We start from the raw sequence: 25,847 nt of genomic DNA, 5'->3' as shown, positions 1-25,847 counted from the left end.
ATATTATAAGACACTGAAAATAAATTCCTCACCTGCGTATAAGCGTGGCTGTTGAGCTCCAACTCCATTGCGTGGATGTTTGTAGTCTGGTGGAGGTCGTGTTAGATGACGACTGAACTGATCCTGTGTGCTCAGTTTCTCCTGAAACATGTACAGCAAAAGCACATTGTTTAGTAGTCTAGGAATACAAGTTCCATAGATTACAACTGGCCAAAACGTGGGTGATCAATCACAAGGGTTTAAGGTATATGCCGATACAGAAATGGACTTTATTGAAAAACAAACTTACCCTGAGAAAAATATGCAACACTTAAGTAGATCAAATCTAATTCTCTTACTGTGAGCTATAAAATTCATTGACCTGTCAGAAAACATTCATAAAACCACCATATTTAGGCCTGAAGCAACAGCAGCACTCACTGTATCAGGGATGTTGAGCTGCGGCTGAGCCAGCGGTCTTTGAAGGTTCTGGTCCTGGCCTGGTTTCTTCTGCTGAGAACTGAGAACCGGAGGCCTCTGCTGTTGAGCCGGGCCTGTTATATCTACAGAACGCCCATTCGCTGGTAAACAAGGTCCTGGCGAAATTCCCTACAAACGGAAAGCATGTTATTATTACAACTCACATTTAAATGGCACATCAATAAATGTCACAAGAGCCACTGCATTACATCCTGCTGTGATTGAAAGATCAGTCCACTAGAGGGCGAGCTTTGTTTACAATGAATCTGATGTTTACACAGTCCCTGTTCACATGTGACTTCCTGTGCATGGTGATAGGGATTTTCCATAGCCTTTCCCACAGTGTTCTATCACTAAGAGAAAACACATCCATGGCTAAATCCATAATGGGGACGTAATGGTACCTAAGGGAGAACAAATTATTCAGAAATTGTCAAAACATCCTGTTAATATGCCTGCAGTGACACATGCACTGTAAATAAATGCTTGCTCTGATATTATTAAGAAAGCACCATCTTACAGACTGTTGTTTAAACACTTACAGTTTTCTGTTTTAATATACTTTCATGTTACATGCATTTATTGGAAACCCTAGTCAATGAGGCTCTCAGGACTTTTTTGCATACAGGTTTTACTGTGTGACTGATAACCGCGTTCAAGCCCTGCAACATTCTTATGAGACTGATCCTATGGGGCGCAACCCAATTGCTGCCAGCAAAGGATGGATTTATTCAGCCACAGGGCAGAGGCACGCAATAACAGATAATCTCATAGGGCTATTTATCCTGTTTTTGGCACTTTTCCTGAAATACACTTTTATTCAGGCTGTGATATATCACGTTAGTGGCTCCTTTAAAACACTAATTACATGGATGTGCACTTTTATTTTAGCCATCAAGAACTAAACTTGCATGACAGTCGCGCTTAATTATCATCAATAACGAAAAGAGAAAGTTATCGGTTTCAAGTTAATCATGTACGATTAGAGCCCGACTGATATGTTTTATTTTTTGGGGGGGGGGGGGGGGGGTTTGGAGTAAAAAGGCTGATACCAATAATCCAATCATCCCACTACTTGTCCACTTGATCCGATCCCCACTCACCTCCTTGGCCATGCGTTCTGTACTAGACTAACTGACTTGTCATGGCACTTGTATACTGTTGTTGTTCTCTTGTTGACCTGACTGCTTCTGTTGTTCTCATTGTAAGTCGCTTTGGATAAAAGCGTCTGCTAACTGATTAAATATAAATTTAATCAAAAGGGAACACGGTCAGTGTTGCTGTATGAAGTTAAACCGTAGCAAAACTCGAAAGCTTGTTGATCTGCATGTGCCATAAGGCATCCATCTAGTGGTTAAACAGTGGCATTACCTATGAATATTATCTTTCTGGCAACCAAATGCCTCTAATTTGCCTCTTTGCACTGGAATTTAAAAAACATTTTCTAGATTCTAACCCTAAATACTACACTAATTGTAATATAAATATAAAAATATTAGAAAATTCTATATTTTAAATGGTCATTCATGGATCATAATTACCGTGCATATTATTTAGTACGAACATCTCTTCAAATGAAATAAATAAAACTGAGCTTAAATGTAGTACAACTATATTAAAATAAAAGTTATACTTAAGGTGTTATATTTGCCTGCCAAGGGGTATGAGAACATAATGCTGTTTCATTCCCCAGAATTAAATGCTATTGTAAAGCATAGTAAGTGTAGTTATCCATGCACTCAATGCAAATAATGTGTTAATAATTCCTAAATCGCTGCAAATATAGTTAAACTGTCATCTGTCCCGATTTATCCCATTCAAACATATTGAAAGCTCAGAGTTGTTTGGAACTATTGATAGCTCCATGAACCACATGACCGTGGTGGTGAGATTGAAGCATGTCACAACTGTTTCTCAGCTGCTCTGGTATAGCGATATTACTCCGCAATATGCAATAGGATGTACATATGAAAGATGTTGCATTATTTGTCTACCAGATAATACCTGAATGAAGAAGATGAATGCAGTGTTTTAAATTCCCTGTAAAAGCTAAGTATATTCAGTGGAAAATAGTTTTACAAATAACTGATACATATGCATAAAACACAAATTTCTTTCTTGGTAATTTGCGATGGCTGGCATTGTTCATTGGTCAGGCATCAACCAATAAAATGTCTTAATTTGCAGCTTTTCACATTAGAGCTGTGAGTAAAAAATTTCAACTAACAAATATGTATGTTAATATGACAAGTTACCACATTCAGATCAACAAGCTCTCGACTTTTGCTACTGTTTTACCTTCATATCACGGATATCACACTGGCGCCGATACAGGATGGCTGCCTCCGTGATGTGCTCTGCAGTTGTTTTTGTTAGTTTGTCCTGTCTTTAGTTAGATTATTCTGATGTTTTGCTTGACATTCGCTCGTGAGACTCAGAAAACGTGGATTTCGAATGACGTTACCTAGCATCCATCTGGCAAATCTCTGCTCTCTACCCAACAAAACGTCCCTGCTCTCTGGGACAAATAAGGATTTCTCACAGTTTTTTCCTCATATTTTTCATGGAAACTTGGCTAAACGACACAATTCCAGACAGCGCGCTCCATCTTCCGGGCTTTCAGCTGTTCAGAGCAGACCGCGACGCAGAATCAACGGGGAAATCGCGTTGCGCGGGACATGCTTTTACATCAATCAAAGGTGGAGTACAGATGTAACAGTGTTAAATAAGATGTGCTGTTCAGATCTAGAAATTCTATTCATTAACTGCAAGCTGTTCTATTTGCTGCGGCAGTTTCACTTGTTCATTCTGGTGAGTGTTTACATTCCTCCGCAAGCGCACATGAGCCTGGCTTTACAGAAACTCACTGATCAGATCACAGAGACGGAACAACAACACCCGGACTCTGTTTTAATCAATCTCAGGGACTTTAATAATGCAATCTCTCCTGTGAATTACCAAAATACAGACAGCACATCATGTCCCACCAGAGACAGTAATATACTGGATCACTGTTACACCACAATAAAGGATGCATATCACTCTTCCACGAGCAGCTTTGGGACCTTCTGATCACTGTTTGGTTCATCTTATACCGACCTACAGGCAGAAACTAAAATCAGCTAAAATCTGCATTAAGGACTGTAAAAAGACAGACTAATTTAGCAGAGTAGGATTTACAATCTTGTTTTGACCTCACTGATTGGAGTGTTTTTGAAGCTGCTTCAACTGATCTGGACAAACTCACACAGACTGTAACATCATATATCAGTTCTTGTGAGGATATCTGTATTCCTACCAGGACACACAGGTGGCTAAACCAACCATCTGCTAGCTGTCTCATGTCACAGAGGTCAGTTAATTCTAAGCACATAGAGACTCTTTCACCTAGATATCACACTATAGAGACTGTGTCTGTTCCCCGAACTAGAAAATATAAAAAAAAAACAGTCAAAATTTAATTGAGGTTCAACAAACAAAAAACAGATGCAATACGGATAAACATATTATCAGATCCCTTTCAATGGAAACACTTTTTGTAAATAATATGATTACTTATCATAATCTAGATGTGCTCTGTATGACCGAAACCTGGCTAAAACCTGATGATTACATTATTTTAAGTCCAACCCCAAGATTACTGTTATATGAGACACGTCCAAAAGGCAAAGGGGGAGGAGTTGCTTCAATTTATAACAATGATTTCAGGATTTCTAAGAGGGCAGGCTTCATGTATAACTCGTTTCAAGTAATGGTGCTTCATATAACATTATCCAGAGAAACAAATGTTAAAGATTAATCCCGTTATTTTTGTACTGGCTACTGTGTACAGGCCACCAGGGCACCATAAAGACTTTATTAAAGAGTTTGCTGATTTTACATCCGAGTTAGTGCTGGCTGCAGAAAAAGTTTTAATTGTTGGTGATTTTAATATCCATGTTGATAATGAAAAAGATGCATTGGGATCAGCATTTATAGACATTCTGAACTCTATTGGGGTTAGTTAACACGTTTTAGGACCTACTCATTGTCGAAATCATACTCTAGATTTAATACTGTCACATGGAATTGATGTTGATTGTGTTGAAACTATGCAGCCAATGATGATATCTCAGATCATTATTTAGTTCTGTGTAAACTTCATATAGCCAAAATTGTAAATTCTACTTCTTGTTACAAGTATGGTAGAACCATCACTTCTACCATAAAAGACTGCTTTTAAGTTATCTTCCTTATGTATCTGAATTCCTTAGCATATCCAAAACCTCAGAACAACTTAATGATGTAACAAAAACTATGGACTACATAGTAATACAGTTGCTCCTTTATGCTTAAGGAAGGTTAAGGAAACCAGTTTGACACCATGGTATAATGAGCATACTCACACTATAAAGAGAGCAGCCCGAAAAATGGAGCGCAGCTGGAGGAAAACAAACCTAGAGGTATTTCGTATTGCTTGGCGGGAAAGTAACCTATCCTACAAAAAAGCATTAAAAACTGCTAGATCCGATTAGAAATCAAACATAACCCCGGATATTTATTCAATACAGTGGCTAAATTAACGAAAAATAAAGCCTCAACAAGTGTTGACACTTCCCAACATCACAGCAGTAATGACTTTATGAACTACTTTACTTCTAAAATCGATTCTATTAGAGATAACATTTTAACCATTCAGCCGTCAGCTACAGCATCGCAGACAGTGCACTATAGACCCCCTGAGGAACAGTTCCACTCATTCTCTACTATAGGAGAGGAAGAATTGTATAAACTTGTTAAATCATCTAAACCAACAACATGTATGCTAGACCCTAGACCATCTAAGCTCCTAAAAAAGGTGCTTCCAGAAGTCATAGATACTCTTCTGACTATTATTAATTCCTCATTGTCAGTAGGATATGTCCCCAAAACCTTTAAACTGGCTGTGATTTAAGCCTCTCATCAAAAAAACACAACTTGACCCCAAAGAACTAGCTAAAAATAGACTGATCTTGAATCTCCCTTTTCTGTCCAAGATACTAGAAAATGTAGTATTCTCACAATTATATTTCCTTCTTAGAGAAAAATGGTATCTGTGAGGATTTCCAGTCAGAATTTAGACCATATCATAGTACTGAGACTGCTCTCCTTAGAGTTACAAATTACCTGCTCTTATCAGCTGATTGTGGTTGTATCTCTCTATTAGTTCTTTTGGATCTTAGTGCTGCGTTTGACACTATTGATCACAACATTCTTTTGCATAGACTTGAACACTTTGTTGGCATTAATAGAAAGTGCATTAGCATGGTTTAAATTGTACTTATATGACCGCCATCAATTCGTAGCAGTGAATGAAGAGGTATCATGTCAATCACAAGTGCAGTATGGAGTATCTCAAGGCTCAGTACTAGGGCCGCTACTCTTCAAGCTTTATGTTTCCCTTGGGAGATATCATCAGGAAAAATGGTGTTAGCTTTCACTGTTATACTGATGATACTCAGCTCCAGGGCTTGACATTAACTTTTTTGCTCACTAGCCAAAATTACTAGCCACACACCATTTTTACAAGCCACATTTTTGTTGTTGTGAAATTACCTGATAAATGTTGACTATGGCATGCTAATATTTACTTGAACTAGATAACCCTTTTAAATATAAAACCACTGTACACACCCAAATCAAGACTAAATAAATGTATATTAATACAGGTCATTATCATTAGCTCTGATAAGGTTGTGTGTAAAGCTTATTTTTAAAATAAAACCATGTATTAAAATAAAGACATACAAAGTAGCTTCTTACTGCATAATAAAAGTGTTGCATGGATGTAGAAGATTAATAAAAAAGATAAACTAAACTGAAAAAAAAAAAAACCTTCAGCATTAGAAACACTGTCTGTTTAAATATCAGAATCAGACTCGGATTCACTTTATTAAACTACACTGGGAAATTATTTGTTACAAGTTGCAATGGATAGTAGGTCAGTCTCAAAACCTCACAAATAATGCATGCCATGGTTCGGACAAAGTTGCATTTATCTTCATTAAAATTTGAGGGGAATGTTCCTCTGTTTCAGTGTGTGTCATTTTTGTGCTCAGGCCCTAATAATGACTACTGATTAGGTTGCAACCCTCTACGGACGTCCACCTTGGCAATTGAAATCACCATTGGCTAGTAAATACTTTAGTTTACTCACTCGCCAGACTGATTGAGATATATCTATTGAGATATATATATATAATATTTGTAAAATGGAAACGTTTTTTAAATACACTTTAACTTCAGAGGTGGTTGTTTTTTATGTCATTATGTCATTGTGGAAAAAACTAACAAAAATATTGATAGGATAATAATGATACAAATTCTAATAATAAGTACTATAAAACACTAATGATTACTAAGGATTAATGAGCTGGTAGATTCTTGAATATCAAACAGGTTTTGTGCGTTCCCATGAACTGATTTGCTGAAATCAAAACAGGGACGATAATAGGTGAGCGCCAGCCAATGAGATTGCTGTTTGCGCACTAACTCCTCCCACTACCGGAAAACCCGGCTGTTCTTAAAAGCTGAAGACTTCCATAGGAACGCCGTTATTTTGACAGGAAAATACAATAAAGAATATTGTTTAAATGAAGCGAGTCAATTCACTCTCTCTCTCTCTCTCTCGGTCTCTGTGTGTGTGTGTGAGAGAAAGCGACTGCAATTTGTGCACCTTCACACTAGAGTTTACGGTACATCAAATACAGGTGCACTGCGTATCCATTGAGATTAAATGAGCAATAATCACAGATTGCTTGACAGAGAGTGAAACTCTGAAGCCTTCAGTCAGAGTGATCGCGAGTGAATATATCTTTGCACTAAACTTATACTTAACCTCCAACTCACACACTGGCAATTATTCAATCAATCAATCAATCAATCACCTTTATTTATATAGTGCTTTAAACAAAATACATTGCGTCAAAGCACTGAACAACATTCATTTGGAAAACAGTGTCTCAATAATGCAAAATGATAGTTAAAGGCAGTTCATCATTGAATTCAGTTATGTCATCTCTGTTCAGTTTAAATAGTGTCTGTGCATTTATTTGCAATCAAGTCAATGATATCGCTGTAGATGAAGTGACCCCAACTAAGCAAGCCAGAGGCGACAGCGGCAAGGAACCGAAACTCCATCGGTGACAGAATGGAGAAAAAAACCTTGAGAGAAACCAGGCTCAGTTGGGGGGCCAGTTCTCCTCTGCCCAGACGAAACCAGCAGTTCAATTCCAGGCTGCAGCAAAGTCAGATTGTGCAGAAGATCATCTGTTTCCTGTGGTCTTGTCCTGGTGGTCCTCTGAGACAAGGTCTTTACAGGGGATCTGTATCTGGGGCTCTAGTTGTCCTGGTCTCCGCTGTCTTTCAGGGCAGTAGAGGTCCTTTCTAGGTGCTGATCCACCATCTGGTCTGGATACGTACTGGATCCGGGTGACTGCAGTGACCCTCTGATCTGGATACAGACTGGATCTGGTGGCCACGGTGACCTCGGAATAAGAGAGAAACAGACAAATATTAGCGTAGATGCCATTCTTCTAATGATGTAGCAAGTACATCGGGTGTTATGGGAAGTGTTTCCGGTTCCGGTTTACCTAATTAATGCAAAAATCCTTTTTTGGATATTAAAAGCATATTAGTATGTTATGTGTAAGTGTGTAAGTATGTTATTGGATGGTTGTTCTCCACGCTGAGTAAACAAACTACAGCTAGTCCGAAATGCAGCAGCAAGAGTTCTTACTAGAACCAGGAAGTGTGACCATATTAGCCCGGTCCTGTCCACACTGCACTGGCTCCCTATCAAACATCGTACAGATTTTAAAATATTGCTTATTACTTATAAAGCCCTGAATGGTTTAGCACCTCAGTATTTGAATGAGCTCCTGTTACATTATAACTCCACGGACTCCACGTCCACTGCGTTCTCAGAACTCAGGCAATTTGATAATACCTAAAATATCAAAATCAACTGCGGGCAGTAGATCCTTTTCCTATTTGGCGCCTAAACTCTGGAATAACCTACCTAACATTGTTCGGGAGGCAGACACACTCTTGCAGTTTAAATCTAGATTAAAGACCCATCTCTTTAACCTGGCATACACATAACATACTAATATGCTTTTAATATCCAAATCCGTTAAAGTATTTTTAGGCTGCATTAATTAGGAAAACTGGAACCGGGAACACTTCCCATAACACCCGATGTACTTGCTACATAATTAGAAGAATGGCATCTATGCTAATATAAGTCTGTCTTTCTCTTATTCCGAGGTCACCGTAGCCACCAGATCCAGTCTGTATCCAGATCAGAGAGTCACTGCAGTCACCTGGATCCAGTATCCAGACCAGTAGTGGATTGGCACCTAGAAAGGACCTCTACTGCTCTAAAAGACAGTGGAGACCAGGACAACTAGAGCCCCAGATACAGATCCCCTGTAAAGACCTCATCTCAGATGACCACCAGAACAAGATCACAGGAAACAATGATTCTTCTGCACAATCTGACTTTGCTGCAGCCTGGAATTGAACTGCTGGTTTCGTCTGGGCAGAGGAGAACTGGCCCCCCCAGCTGAGTCTGGTTTTTCCCAAGGATTTTTTCTCCATACTGTCACCGATGGAGTTTAGGTTCTTTGCCGCTGTCGCCTCTGGCTTGCTTAGTTGGGGTCACTTCATCTACAGCGATATCGTTAACTTGATTGCAAATGAATGCACAGACACTAATTAAACTGAACAGAGATGATAACACTGAATTCAATGATGAACTGACTTTAATTGTAATTTTTCATTATTGACGCACTGTTTTCCTAATGAATGTTGTTTAGTTGCTTTGACGCAATGTATTTTGTTTAAAGCACTATATAAATAAAGACTTGACACATCTAACTTATAACAATGACAAACCGTTGTTAACAGCAAAACTCATTCTGGAAAAATAAGGATTCCGTTCACTTCCAACGACTCAGCATCAGTGTGGAAAAGTCTGAAAGAGATCACCAATTACAAGACGCCATCCCCAGCATTGTGGAGAATCAACGGCTGGCAGACGATCTGAACGAGTTTTACTGCAGGTTTGAAAGAAGATCACCCATCACCTGCCCTGAACGCCTCTCCACACAACCGTTCACACCATTCACACCTCCTGCAACCAAACATGAACACCTCTTCAAACAACCACTCTCACCATTCCCACCTCCTGCATTCTCCCTTTCCCCCACACCTGAAATACAGATAAGCGAGGATGCAGTGCACCAGGTCTTCCGGTAGCACAAAAGGAAAAAAGCTCCAAGCCCACATTGTGTTACACCAGACTGTCTGACAGATTACTGGAACTGTGTGAAGTCCCTTCATGCTTCAAACACTCCACCATCATCCCCACCCCAAATAAAATCCCAAATTACAGGACTTAATGATTACAGGCCTGTGGCTTTAATGTCTGTGGTCATGAAGTAATTTGAAAAACTGGTGCTGGCCCACCTGAAGGACATCACTGGGCCCTTGCTGGATCCTCCTTTGTTTGCCTACAGAGCAAACAGGTCTGTGGACGATGCAGTACACATTGGACTGCATTATGTTCTGCAACACCTAGACCGGGGACTTATGTGAGGATCCTGTTTGTGGACTTCAGCTCGGACTTTAACACTATCATTTCAAACCTCCTCCTGGCCAAACTAAATCAGCTCTCCGTGCCCACCTCCATCTGTCAGTGGATCAACAGCTTCCTGACAGACAGGCAGCAGCTAGTGAGGCTGGGAAAATACACATCCAGCACCCGTACAAACAGCACCGGAGCTCCCCAGGGCTGTGTTCTCTCCCCACTGCTATTCTCCCTGTATACTATCGATCACATGTCTAAGGACCCCTCTGTCAAGCTCCTGAAGTTTGCAGACAACACCACACTCATCGGCCTCATTCAGGATGGTGACGAGTCTGCTTACAACCTGGAGCTTAAAAACGCTCTAAACAGTGGAGATGATTGTGGACTTCAAAAGAAACCCCCGTACTCTCTCCCCACTCACCATCATGAACAGCACTGTGACTGCAGTGGAGTTATTCAGGTTCCTGGGTACCACTATCTCTCAGGACCTGAAGTGGGACTTTCACATTGACTCCATTGTGAAAAAGGCCCAGCAGATGTTGTACTTCCTTCACCAGCTACGATAGTTTAACCTGCCAGAAGAGCTGCTGAAACAGTTCTACTCCGCCATCATTGAATCCATCCTCTGCACTTCAGTAACTGTCTGGTTCAGCTCAGCTTCTAAATCTGACCTCAGAAGACTACAGAGGGTGGTCTGGACTGCTGAGCAAATCATTTGTACAACCCTCCCTTCTATTCAAGAACTGTACTTATCCAGAGTGAGAAAAAGGACTGGCAAAATCACTCTGAACCCCTCACATCCAGCAAACTCCTTCTTTGAACTGTTGCCCTCTGGTCGACGCTACAGAGCACTGAGCACCAGAACAACCAGACACAGGAATAGTTTCTTCCCTCAGGCAATTTATCTAATGAACACTTAATAATAACTGTTGAACACACTACACTATTTATATTTATATACACATAATCTTATTTATCAACACACATACTTAGCGTACTTAAATTTTTGCACATAATATACCTGTACATACATAACTGCTTATTGTAATATACCTGCCATACAATAGTCAATTTGTATATTGTCATTCCTTACCTACTTATTTGTTTTTTTTATTCTTTTATTCTGTGTTTTTTGTTCTGTCGCTGTCATTCTGTTGCACCGCGGAGCTTCTGTCACATAAACAGATTCCTCATACATGTAAAAAATTCTTGGCAATAAAGCTCATTCTGATTCTGATTCATATTGCCGGCTCACACACATGGACTGACGTCATGGCCTCTGTTTCCATGACGATCCTCAGATCTGTCGCTTTCTCTAGCGATGGCTCATCAGTTGCAGCAGGCAATGGCTCTCAATCAGCGGTGGGCTCGGGCATGCGCTCCATGCATTGGGGAGATGGTGGGCTGGGCACTGGGTCAGGAGTGGCATTGGCGATAAACTCCTGGGAACTGGTCGGGAACAGAGATTAATTTTTCACCAGTGTCCCCTCCACAAAGGCCATCCTCATCCTCAGATTGGGAACTGTCCTCGGATGACGGCGCTCTGTTCACGTGCATTCTATTGAGGTGTTACTTTTCAACTGCATGACAGATAATTATATATAACAATAATTGTCTTGTCATGCTATATAAATTAAAACAATACTGATACGTCATTTTCATTTCCTTTCTCATACTCTGATGATATGAAATCAAATTTACTTTTGATTCTTCTATCTGAAGAATTCTTCTATCTGAAGACCTGATCCTCCCACTGTGGATAAACAATGCAATACATTTTTTAAATGTAGTGGGTTGTTCTTCTGTTAGCCTAAAGATCAGCTTAAAGAGCCACACAGATGGGAAATCAAAAATTACCTGTATTACAGTGTATGATGTAGCTGTCCATCAGTGTAAACAATGTGCAAAGTAATTAAACCAAAAAGTACATGATTTATAAAGTAATTGGCTTCTAAGGTAAGGAGTCGACTCTGAATTGCTGAAACGAGTCGTTATAGATTTCAAATCTTCTGCCCATCTCTATGTACATCACTAGGAACACTTTGCATAATAATCTCCGCCTACTGTGTTGAGAGAAACTGACTTCTGACCTGCCCCACCCCCCACACAGACGCTCTGGTTGGTGTGAGAGCATCATGTCGAGGAGACAGTGTGTTTTTAATGGTAAAGGCAAGTTTGTTTTATTTTCACTGCCAAAGAATGAAGATCAGAAGAACCAATGGCTAAAATTCATTTTTACCACAATACCAGAGCAGTACAACAAATCCCTTTTGTTGTGTTCACAACATTTCACTGATGACTGCTTTTCTAATCTCGGTGAGTACAGCGGGATTTTCAAAGCATTTGGGCATAAAAAAGGGTTCATTACCAACTTTATTTAGACCAACAAGCATCTCCGAATCACAACGCGAAGTATGATTATGAAGTTATGTGTTTGTTTTCTCCCGAGCGTCTTATCAGTATGTGTGCTGTCTGCAGCCTTTGTCTGCGCTGATCGTCATTTACAAACACGTCATTAAAATGAAGTGTAACAAGTGCTGCTAACAGATATTCTGTGATAAAGTAATCCATATGAAAACAACGCAATGTCCGTTTTTCATGTCTCCCTTCATTATATCTAATGTGACCACGCCCCCGCGCAGAACGCGCTATTCAGATTCAAACTGAAGCGCGCAGCTTGAATACACCCACACAGAGGAAAAAGCAGCGAGACTGTTCAAGTTTTTCATTTTACTGTTTGCTTCGCGATGAGTGGAATAAGACATAATTCACCCCAAAAAGATGCTAACGCATGCTAACCAATCAAAACTATGTCAGTTGACCAATCACAACACAGTATGCTACCAAAAGGTGAGGTTTATAGAAACTGAGTCTTTTGAACAGCTTCGTGCGAACCGTTTGGGGATCTCTGAGAATTGAGGTCATTTTAAAATGATATGTTGACAAAATGACAATGTTTTTTAACCTTGGATGGATTTAAACCTATTGTACAGGACTTATAAACAGTGATAGGAAGCTTAGAATTTTCATCTTACTGGCTCTTTAATTTAGCACACAATAATTTACATAACGATAATTTCATGGACATGGCAAGTTAAAAGTTCCTTTAAAAACAAACAAAAATGTTAAATACATGTGACTTCATGCCTCAAGACTGCTAACGTATGAAGGTATAATTAACACTGGATTCATTTAACATGCATTATGTACCATGTATTGAGTTCAGTGTAAAATGGATTGAGTAAAGAAGGTAATATACAAGACTTGGTATGTCCTTGTGCTTTGGACACAAACTTTCAATAATAAAAAAGTTATTTGACCCGTGTTATGGTCTTTTATTTATTTAGACGATTTGAATAATGTAAAGTTGTGGCCTAGTGGTTAGAGAGTTTGACTCCTAATCCTATGGTTGTGGGTTTGAATCTCGGGTCGGCAATAACATGACTTAGGTGTCCTTGAGCAAGGCATCAAACCCCCAACTGCTCCCTGGGCACTGCAGCATAAATGATGAACACTGCTCTCTGTGTGTGAGTTCATGGTGTGTGTGTACACTTTGGATGGGTTAAATGTAGAGCATGAATTCTGAGTATAAGTCAACATTCTTGGCTGAATGTCATTTCACTTTAAAGGTTAATGTTTTTTTTTCTTCTGTGCATTATAATGAAGGCTTTTTAAAACTGCACAGATTTTTTAGATTTTTAAACAACATAGGCATACATGATAGGAAATTTCTCCGTAGTTAGTGTAGGATGGACTATGAAAGATGATCGAACCAATCAGATTAGGTATGGGGCGGGTCGATGTGCAGCCCGATATAACGATATATCGGCAACAGACTCATATCAGCGAATAAAATCGGCTAAACGATATATTGGTCGGGCTGTAGTAATATGGACTACATTTATGGTTCTTCTTTGCTGGTCAATACATGGAATAATGGTCTATTCTCAAAACATGGACAAAGAGCAGCTGGAAATTCTACTCAATATTTATTTTTTATGTTCTATGGAAGAGAGTCATAAGGATTGGAATGAAATGAAGCGGAGCAAATGATGACATAATTTTCTAAATATTTTTGTGCTTGAGTCAGATGAGGCCTATTTTAAAAGACATTTCTATGTTGCTGCATAAAATGTGAAATTCATATTTGTTCCAAGTTGCTCTGGTAGGAATGCAAGACTATTACACAGTGTAATCAGCATCAGCAAGAGAAAGACCTTGCACTGATCCAAAAGTTAAATGTAATAATTCCGTGTCAAATAGTTTAGTAAAGTTAAGTACTTCTAAACAAGCCTGAAGTTGAGAAACGTCTCAAGCGCCCTGATCTTGCATGAGTGTCAAATCTTGCAAAACAACAGAGGCTGTAGGCTTCTGTCCTCAGCAAACTCTGTTTGAGAACATGTCAGCCTGGATGGCCAAACACACACTGTGTATACAGTGTCAATCACAGTGTTGACACGAAACATTTCCCATGGAAGAAAGGATTTGACTGAAACCCAACTGTGTTACGCGAGGCTATTAATTTGAGAACAGATGTCTTTAGGATAGAAACTCCCTCTAAAGCCCCACTCGAGAGGTCCAGAAAGGAAAACACTAAAAGAACTGCGCTGTCATGGGAGGAATTCCACAGTCGAACCACAGAGAAGCAGCAATACGAAAGCATGTAACACAGAAACCATATCTCTAGAAAGTGTTCTCTTAGTAGAGCTCTACATGCCTCATTCCCTGATGGATCAGCTCTGAGATGTCTGATAATTAATGAGCCCTGTCTGAACCGCTGATAAGCTCTTTTCACCATGCAAAGATTAATCACTTCCTGAGACTTAATATTTAAAAAAGGAATGTGACAATAAGAAAACACTTCTGAAGAGGACATGAAGGTGGTTACAAATATGGCATTGTAAATGGTTGACAATGTGTTACTATTCAATTGCTAATGCTCTATTTTATTTTACTTATTTCCCCCCAAGGAAATATCTTAAAGTCAGAGTGCTTGACATTGAACAATTGGTACCAGATAAGTTATGCATACAAATATAATATTTTATATATACCGTTTTTTTTCGGACTATAAGTCGCACCTGAGTATAAGTCGCATCAGTCCAAAAATACGTCATGATGAGGAAAAAAAACAAGTCGCACTGGACTATAATTCGCATTTATGTAGAACCAAGAACCAAGAGAAAACATTACCCTCTCCTGGCTCTAGTCGGTAATGTTTTCTTGGTTCATTTCTCTTGGTTCATGTCAAATTAATTTTGATAAATAAGTCGCACCTGAAAAAAGTCGCAGGACCAGCCAAACTATGAAAAAAAGTGTGACTTAAGCACTATTCGGACGGGACTAGTTTTCTAAACTACGTTTGAGTTTCGATTCTTACCACCTGACGTCTGTGATTTTCTTGTACCAATTCGGACGGGACTAGTATCTCCGTGTTTATTACAGAGGTGGGAGGGTCTGATTTGTGCATCTGGGCGACAGAGATCACGCGCTCTGAATGCGTGCATTGCATTCATTCAGAATTATTGCCTTTGTATTATTACACAATAAATACTAAATGGCTAGTATAGCAAAACCATGTTAATGTGTGGTTCCTTTAGTTTAACTTGTTTTCCTTTTTTATTTTTTTATTAAATGTAATTAAAACATTATGTAACGGAGTACATAAATGAACGTGAGTATTCTTACCTGATGCTGATAGTACAATAGCCGGTATTAACAGTTTTACACGATCTTGCTCTTGATTTTATTATTTGTATTATTTTTTTATTATTATTTATTTGCCACTAAGCAAATCTATCAAACATCCGCGCGGTAAGAGCATCTATGGTAATTCACGTTGGCCAAAACACAAGGAAACGCGTTGTGAAATAAAATATCACCGGCAATCACAGACATTCACATTCGGACGGGATTAGTTTTCTCAGAGGATCACTGAGTTTGCTGAAAAACGGTAGGTAATTTGCTCTGGAATTATCACAGAGGTTGTGTGAGAAAAACACAGACGTGGCAGATTCGGACGGGATTAAAATCACCAAGTACGTCTGTGAAACGCAGATTTCTTTAACGACCCCCTGTAAAACTAGTCCCGTCCGAATAGGGCTTTATAGACCGGAAAATATGGTGTGTATATATATATATAGTATCTGGTATATTATTAGAATCAATTGAACCTTAAACTGAAACCATACAAACTTTTGTTGTTGCTTGAAATAAAATAACTGTTGCAGGGCTACAAACTGCGACTAAAATGGTTGCATTTGCGACCTTAAATATGAAATTGCGAGTGAAGTTTTCGCTGTTTTTGAGACTGGTGACTAGGCCTATATGTATTTACATGTTTACACAAAATTTGCATTTAATGCCTTTTTTCCTGATTGTTTTGCGATCAGATCTTTTGTAAGGTTTGTGCATTAAACGGAAAGTTCTAGAGGAAAAAAAAAGTTCAAACAGTCCTCATCTCTTCCTGGCAGCAGCGCTGGCAAACACCTCATAACACACACTTGATGCTGATAAACTCAAAAAAAGATGAGAAAAACATGACAGTATAATTGTAATGTTAAAATGTTAAATAAATAATAATAATAATAAAATATAAGATATAAGAATATTTTTTTTCAGTCTAAACTAACCTTGCTTTTTCATTAAAGATCAAATAACATGATATTTTAAGGGACTTACTGCACTGACCTTGACACAGTCAAGCTCTATATGATATAATTTTCCTTTTTTTCGTGTTGGTCACATCACATGACCTCTGGCAGACAATTTTTTTTGTTCTAATATACTGTGAAGAAAGGAATAATGATTATGAGAAACTGCTTAAGGTTTTCATTAAACATGCTTTTTCTTCATTATGGCATCAGACAGTCATACCACCCTGATATTTTTACTCTATACCCCCCCCCCAAAAAAAGATCTAAATGAATTTTAATTCAGAAATGAACGTACAAGAATTAGAAAAGGCTCTTAGGTCAATTTATGTATGGTTTGCTCATTTAGTTTTACATTTTACATTTATTGATACACTGTATAAAAAATGGAACAAGCTATTTACTTAAATTAAGGCAACAATATTACACTTAATATTTTTGAGTAGTTTTTCAGGCTTGATTTTTTAATGGAATATACCTGAATAAATCATGTGAAATCTCCTAAATTAATCTATGACACATTTAATTTAATATAATTAGTGAAATGAGTTAATTATTTTAAGTTAATTCTGAAAATTCTGTGATTTTGAGTGAGATCTGTTTGTATTTGACATTTAAAAGACAGTAAGCTCAAGTAGGAAAATACTTGAGAAATACTGGAAAGTACTGCACTAGCTCTAGCAAACTACTGCACATTGATCAAGGCTTAATGTCTTAGAGAAGAAGTATCCATAACCAGATGCTCTACTCTTGTGAACAATGGTAATGATTGCACTGTGCAATGGAATCTTCTATGTAACAGAAACTCTTTCAAATGTCAAATATAACTGAACATTAAACAGTTAAATCAGTTTCTCAATTCAAGCCCCAAAACTGCTCAAGTTTCCTTTAAAAAAAGAAAAACGTATCTCTTGGTTTTCTCTTGGAGGAAAAAGTCCTCAATATTTTCTATACAACAGTGAATCCCAATCTCTTTAATGAAATCTATTATTTTTAATTATCACCATTTAAATGAAAAATACAAGTCCCATGATTCACTTTTTGACAGTGTATAGGCCAAAAAATAGCATGGCATTACTGACCCATAAAGCATGAGTGGTGCTAAGGCTCACAAAGAAAAAATGCCACGTATTTGAATAACGTCAAGCCTCATCACATTCCACACATGCTATCATGGTTAAAGTTTGGGTCGTATTGTTGTAAAATTTTCTGGTGGTGACGAAAGTACGGAAAAAAGAGGTTATTCACTTCTGTTCAGGTCTATTCATTACATCTGAAGTCTCTCCACTAGGCGATCCCGTGAGAAATTCAGACCATTCTCATAAGTTGTGACCACAAAGCCAGATTGTGTTCACATTTGAGAGAAATCGGCTGCCTCAGTCAAACCCTTTGTTATGTGGGGAGTTAAAGCCTCGTTAGTGTGGCCGTCTCTGTAATCCACTCTTTGTGATCCTGATGTGTCATAAAGCTGTTTTCCATCTCTCTTTAACTCCTCGTTCTTCACCAGTGCATCATTAAATGAATACCACATGTGTCCGCCGACTCCATAAAGGAGAGATGTGATTTAGGCTCCCATTCCACCAGCATTACAAGCAGTTGAAAGGACTCCAGGCCTGGGCCCCGCTGCTCTCTCACAGCACTTCCTGCCGACTGGAGGCAGGGCGCCCTCCCCAGGGAGCAGCCCGGCATCTGGACTTGGCCTCAGATCATTTTCCCAGGAAACATGCGCTCTTCGTAGCATGGCTACAACAGCCTGGCACTCTACACCAACCCCCACAAACCCCCACAAACCAACTCATTCCCACTCACAGCACTGAAGAGCTTCAGTGAAGCTACGAACAGAGCTCACAACTCGAATGTCACTTCTTGCTCATGTAAATGATACAATAAAAATCATGTGGGTTTTTCGACATTTTACTTGGTAGACGATACAAATTAACACTAACCCTAAACCTGTGACACATGAAAATATAGTCAAACAAAAATACATTACCAAAAAAAAAAGGAACATTTAATAATTTAATATTAAACAGATGGATCATTAATGCTCACATTTTGATGAATTGATAAATAAAATGTTTATCTTTAAATAAAATTTACATCTGGAAAAATATTATTAACAATATAGAAGTACTTTTTACTGTGGATTGGACTGTTTGCTTCATTTAAGTCAGCTGTGAGTAGTCTCCTGTAGGGAGTGCTCTTTGTGTGATGCACAGCATTGCTGCCTATGTAAGAAGTGTTTTAATTCAGACTTTCATTACTGTCTAATGCATTTATAGTTGGTTGCTATGTAGGCAGTGAGTATCTAGGCAGTTCACTGGGTTTTGGAGCACAGCTGCAGTCTCACTTCAGAGCCAGAAATACTTGAATAGCTTCTCCAGATACTGACTAGTCAGTGTAACAGCACTTTAATCAGAAAGTATCCGACGCTGCTTGAAGTTTTTGGGGCACGCAGGTCTCTCATTGTGATATATTACACTTGTCTGAGGTTTTTTTTTTTTGTCTCAGGTAGTGCATGCAGTAATTTTTTTCGTCACATGCAATAAAATAGATTTCCACTCAACAGTCTGTGATAACGCAGATATACCTGGCTTGCCATACTCAGACTGAAAACTGATCAGCAGGCTGCGAGAACAAGGAAACAAGAAACACACTCCACAATCTGGTCTCTTTACATGCATTTTGTGTATTCCACCCAGTGGGAGAAAATGTTGCTTGAACAAAAGTTCTTGAGGGCTCCAGTGGGATCACGGCACCATTTCGGAACCTTTATTTCCATGGCATTACTAATTCAGTTCACTGTGGGAAGACTGTCCATTGCCTATTTTTCTCCCAGTTGGAACAGACATTCTGGCTTCATTTCCACTAGTGCAGCATATTTAACCCCATCATTGCTGAATTCTCTACAATCCCAATCCACTCTACCACGCAAAACACAATCATGAAAACATGGTATATACTGTATAAAGGTTACACTTTAAAATATAGACCAGTTCTCACTATTAACTACACTGAACAAAATAATAAACTAAACACTTTTGTTTTTGCCACCATTTTTTTTTTAAGTTTAACTCATAGATCTAAGACGTTTTCTATGTACACAAAAGGCCTATTTCTCTCAAATACCGTTCACAAATCTGTCTAAATCTGTGTTATTGAGCACTTCCATCCACCTCACAGGTGTGGCATATCAAGATGCTGATTAGACAGCATGATTATTGCGCAGGTGGGGTGGTCCCACTGCACTTTTCTCTCCACTGACTTACATTCATACGCATGCGAATGCGTCAGACCAGAAACGCAAGCTCATGCAAAAAAATGTGCATTTCGCTGCATTCCAAAGTTCAAGTTTGGTGAACTCTGACCTGCGAATTCACATCATGTGAAGATGTGGGACCAGTAGAAGATCGATACGTCACCGCGTGACCTCTCTGTACAGAAATTCAAAGAAAGGAAGCGCTAATTAACTTATCTATAGTGCAGCATCCTATTTTATATAATGCATTTTTAAAAGTTTATATATATAAAAAAAAAGAGGCTGCATGGTTCGCAGTGTCAGTGGAAACAGGAGCATTTGAATGAGGACGTTTTATCATTTTTTATAGCTTAGGGTGTACATATTTATATAGAGAGAGAAACAGATAGTACAATATAGTACGTTAATCTTGCTCCCGCACATATTCGCAGCGGCATCCGAAATAATTTCGCACGTTTAAAGTTTAGTGTGACCGCCCCTTTAGGCTGGCCACAATAAAAGGCCACTCTAAAAACTGCAGTTTTACAATATTTTTTTTTTTTTTGGGGGGGGGGGGGCAGTCAGTATCTGGTATGACCACCATTTGCCTCACGCAGTGCAACACATCTCCTTCACATGGAAATTGATCAGATTGTTGATTGTGGCCTGTGGGATGTTGGTCCACTCCTCTTCAGTGGCTGTGTGAAGTTGCTGGATATTGGCAGGAACTGGAACACACTGTCGTATCCATCGATACCGAGCATCCCAAACATACTCGGTGGGTGACATGTCTGGTGGGTGCTGGCCATGCAAGAACTGGGATGTTTTCAGCTTCCAGAAAGTTGTGTAAACATCCTTGCAACATGGGGCCATGCATTACCATGCTACAACATGAGGTGATGGTCATGGATGAATGGCACAACAATGGGCCTCAGGATCTTGTCAAGGTATCTATGTGCACCTGTGTTCATTGTTCATAATATATGCCTGCCCATACCATATAACCCCACCGCCACCATGGGCCACTCGATCCACAACGTTGACATCAGCAAACCGCTCACCCACACAACACCATACACGCTGTTTGCCATCTCCACTGTACCGTGAAAACCGGGATTCATCCATGAAGAGAACACCTCTCCACAGTGCCAGGCGCAATCGATTGTGAGCATTTGCCCACTCAAGTCTGTTACGACGAAGAGCTGCAGTCAGGTCGAGACCCCGATGAGGGCGGCGAGCAGCAGATGAACTTTCCTGAGACAGTTTCTGACAGTTTGTGCAGAAATTATTTGGTTATGCAAACTGATTGTTGCAGCAACTGTCCATGTGGCTGGTCTCAGATGATCTTGGAGGTGAAGATGCTGGATGTGGAGGTTCTGGGCTGGTGTGGTTACATGTGGTCTGTGGTTGGATGTCCTGCCAAATTCTCTGAAACGCCTTTGGAGACGGCTTATGGTAGAGAAATGAACATTCAGTTCACGGTCAACAGCTCTGGTGGACATTCCTGCAGTCAGCATGCCAACTGCATGCTCCCTTAAAACTAGTGACAACTGGGGCAATGTGCTGTGTGATAAAACTGCACATTTTAGAGTGGTCTTTTATCGTGGCCAGCCTAAGACACACCTGTGCAATATTCCTGCTGTCTAATCAGCATCTTGATATGCCACACCGGTGAGGTGGATGGATATCTCGGCAAAGGAGAAGTGCTCAATAACAGATTTAGCACGTTTTTTAATAGCAAGAATTGGACCTTAAAGCGTGAACATAAAATATAAGCTTGTAGTGTAATTAGAAAAAGGAGTTAATTTAACATACTATTAAAATGAGTACTTACTACAGAATAAGTATAAATAAATAATTAAACCTGTATGACATGCATTTAAACATAATTGTAACTATACTTTTACAATTACTTCATTATTAGTATATTTAAAATTAATATATTGGTCTTGGGTGTCCCCAGAATTTGTGAAGCTTCAGCTTAAAATACCTGATGGATAATTTATTATAACATCTGGAAAATTCAATTTTTGGGGTGTGTCAAAAATAAATAAAAAATAGCTGTTTTGCTGTGTATTGTTTTAAATGTAAATGAGCTGCATATTCCTACGATGTCTTCAGAAGAGAGCATAGCGTATATAATACAAATTTGAAATTTTACTTAAAATTGTACTAAAAGTAGCCATGTAGTTCATTACATTATATTTATTACATATTTTTTAAGATTTGAAGTACACAAAAAAATGCACACAAAACACAATTAAGTGCATTTCTTTTCACAAGCAGATACTTACTCAGTGATACCGCATCTGTCAGTTGTTAGACTAGTTGATAGCCAAGTTACCTACACTTTTTGAATAGTTTCCCCAACAATGTTGAAGTGTCTGGACTCTGGAGTCATAGTTCTATAACAATATGCAAAAACAGCTGAGATGGCAGAACACTGAACTCATTGGAAAACAAACATGCAAACAGTTCAAGCCTATTGTGTAGGTCCACTGAAAAAAGACCTTAAAAAAACACTAACAACTTTCCCATCAATGGCTGCAAAAAGAGCTGTATGTTCATGTGATTGAACTACATCTTTGTGTCAAAATCAAGCATGTCTTTCCATGCTCCCCTACCTCGTCTGGAGAGCCTAAAGACTACTCCTTTTGTGTGGTTCTCCTTATCGTTTCCAACAAAGAGAGTCGAGAGAGACTGTTTGTATGAAACCCAAAAGGGGGATGTTCTAAAGCTCCCAAATCATAACAAATCAGTGGTGTACCTCCGGCACTGGGCTAAGCAGATTACTGTCATTTTCCACAACTTGTCCCTTGCAGCTAACAACCTCCAATTAGCAAATCCCGCAGCGCGCATCTATGCCCTGACGGCGAGTTACTGTGACAGGCGAAGAAATTAGAAGTTTGGCATGTTAATCCACCATGCTCTAGCAAGTCGGGACTACCGTCGAACTGCTTTGAGGGGATATACAAATTCAAGGCACCTCTCACCCACATAGACACAAACAACAATTGTGAAAAACAAAAAGGAAAAACAGGCCTACAGCAAAGTGCAGCACCATTGAGTTTAGAACAGTCACAGACTGCTAACGGCTAACACAACAGACAGACAGATGGATAGAAAGCAGGGCGTGTGGTTTTGACACGACTCCATTGTGTCAAGAACAACCTGCTCTGCACAGCTGAAATGTGATAGAGTGTTAAATGAAAAATGTAGCAAAGCTAATTATTGGACTCAAGACTTAATATATCACGCAGTCTAACACAAAGGACAGTTAATGTCACACAGTGGGTCTCTTTCACTAACAACGGAACCAAACTTCTCACAATTATTTTTTTTTCTCAACCAGATGCTCGACCTGATGACAACTATTTGTTACTCTTAGAAAATATATAGTATGATGATCCATAAAGATGTGCTTTTTTCTGAGAATATATATATATATATATATATATATATATATATATATATATATATATATATATATATATATATATATATATATATATAGTTTTTGTGGGTTTTATTTGGATGACCAAATTCAGAATTACATTTAAAGCAGATGTATTGGTGAATCAAGAAAATGTGAGTTTAGTAGGGCTTTGAATCTTTAATAGACAAATAGATTTGATACATGGTTCACAGGCTTTGAGCACAAAAAGTTTTATTGTAGCTTCATAAAATTGCAGTTGAACCACTGATGTCAGATGGACTATTGTAACGATGTCCTGCTTTACTACGTTACTGTGCCTTGACCTTGGTAGAACCCTTGCTGTCTATGGAGGGTAAGAAATCTGTCAGATTTCATAAAAATATCTTTATTTATGTTCCAAATATGAATGGAGGTCTTACTGGTTTGGAACAACATGTAATTAATGACAGAATTCAAATTTGGGGTGAACTAACTTTTTTAAACCGTTTATTGTGGTGAGTGCAATGCACATGTTTTCTTTCACTGGTAATCGCCATGCAATGAATTATCAATTATCATTTGATTCAAGACTATAAAGACATTTATAAAGCTAAGAGATATAATTTGATCATGTGATAGTCAGTGACCATTATGTTTATATATTTTACTTGACCAAAATGTTTTTATTTGCAATACAAGAATCCATGTTTTAAGATTGCATTGCATCAGTAGGATTTGTAAATCGATGCTTCGAGGAAACAAGTGAATAATTACACCTCCAATGATTAGGGAATGCAACCCAGTGTCTTATGGCTTTTACCCAAGATCTCACTGGGAACACATCATACAGTTTGACAAGCATCAACTGTTAAGAGGACCATAAACACATTGTCTTACCTGTCTCTGCTGTGCCATTTTGAAACTGATTCCGGCACTATGTTGATTGAGTGGAGACCTTTGACTTAAAGGCTTTGTTTGAAGGCAGGCAGATGGCTGCATGGGCAGCTGGCAGTTCTGAAAGTGCATGCCCTGGCCTGCTGTAGATGGCTGCTGTTGCATGGTTGTTTTGTTTGGTGGAGCAGCCATGATGGGCATTTGTTGGCTCATGGTGGAAGGTGGTGCTTTAGGGCTGAAATGCAGCAGGGGTTTAGTGCTGATAACCTTCGTGTCCATGTGATGGGATGGGTTGAATTCATTGGGTTTGAGAAAGCAGTTGGACATGCCTTTGGCCTGACCAGTACTCTGAGCATTGAGTCTCTGCTGAGAAAGGGAAACATTACCTGGAAGAGTCTCCTGACTGAAAGAGCCAGGAGTTTGGTGGACACCTAAGGCGGTAGACCAGTTCCTAACCCCTGCTGCTTGACTCTGCTGATGGTTGTGGAGCATAGAGTTGGGCTGATGTTGGTTAGCGGCCATTTGCTTTAGCTGCTCAGCATGTGACATCTCAGGCCATGCTGGACGACCTAGAGAGGGACCTCCAGTCGGTACCTGACCATGGTGTCCTGAAGTGATGGGTGAGGTGGATAAATTTGTGTTGGCCATGGAGAAAGAAGGTCCGGCAGAGGCTGGTCTTAGTTGTGCAGAACTTCCAGTGGCCTGGCTAAAATCTGGTGAGTACTCTGTCTTGATCGGCTTATCCAAGTGAATACAAGGAGGAGCCGCACCAGCTGAACTGGGCCGACCAAGATCCAGGCCAAAGTCATCATCTTGCTTTAGCATCTTCTCCAGCTCTAGATCGTTGAGTGATGGCACGGTCTTGGTGAGCTCATCGAACAAATCCTGGAGCTCTGGGTCAATCTGTCCACTTACTTCATCTTTGAAATCAAATGTCATCGTGGCATGATCCGTGGACGACTGGCCACAGGTCTGAACTTCAGTTGGCTCCTTCTTCATATCCCTTAGAGTTGTGTTGAATAAATCACTGCTGATTCCGTGAGGCATCATGAAGGTGTCCTTTCTTCGAGGGATGTTACCTTGGTTGGCATCGCCAACCAATCTTTGAGTCTGCCCTGAAGCCAAAGCACAGCAACCAGAACGAAAAGAGCTGGGTTCCATGCGGAGGCGCTTGAAGTCGGACCCTGACGCCCCACAGGAGAGGCCATTCTGCTTGGATGTATATCCAGGAGACTGCGCTTCAATCTTTCTCCTCAGTCCTTGCTGAAAATGCAAAGAATGTAAAGTCAGTGAGGCATTTTACTGATCTCATATTGTTTTACAAGTCAGATGAAAAAATGTCCAAACAGACTGTTTGATTGACAGTTAAAGGGTTACTGCTCTACAGATCTGATCAAAAGAATTCTTCAAAAGCCTTACGCTAGCTTTCAAAAATGAACTAATGTTCTGCACAACTGGGAGAGACAAGGGCACATAATGTAACAAGATCATCTCCATCTAATTAATGAACTCTTATTAAAATACACTTTGATGTTTCAAACCAATTAAAACTATGATGGGAGTTCTAAATATTAGTGT

The 25,847-nt window shown here is 39.3% G+C and overlaps 1 protein-coding gene across 1 annotated transcript in view; it reads right to left on the bottom strand.

Annotated features, from left to right (window-relative positions):
* maml2 (mastermind like transcriptional coactivator 2) overlaps positions 1 to 25,847 on the bottom strand; it is a 75,414-nt gene that overhangs the window by 4,212 nt on the left and 45,355 nt on the right. The window contains exons 3-5 of the mRNA XM_026282921.1: positions 24,273 to 25,532; positions 421 to 588; positions 33 to 141 (exon numbers count right to left, since the gene is read on the bottom strand). Coding sequence (XP_026138706.1) covers positions 33 to 141; positions 421 to 588; positions 24,273 to 25,532 — 1,537 coding nt within the window. The remainder of the gene's footprint in view (positions 1 to 32; positions 142 to 420; positions 589 to 24,272; positions 25,533 to 25,847) is intronic.

This window comes from Carassius auratus, chromosome 15, assembly GCF_003368295.1.
Source record: "Carassius auratus strain Wakin chromosome 15, ASM336829v1, whole genome shotgun sequence".
NCBI classification, from domain to species: Eukaryota; Metazoa; Chordata; class Actinopteri; order Cypriniformes; family Cyprinidae; genus Carassius; species Carassius auratus.
This window is presented reverse-complemented; position numbering and strand designations above follow the sequence as displayed.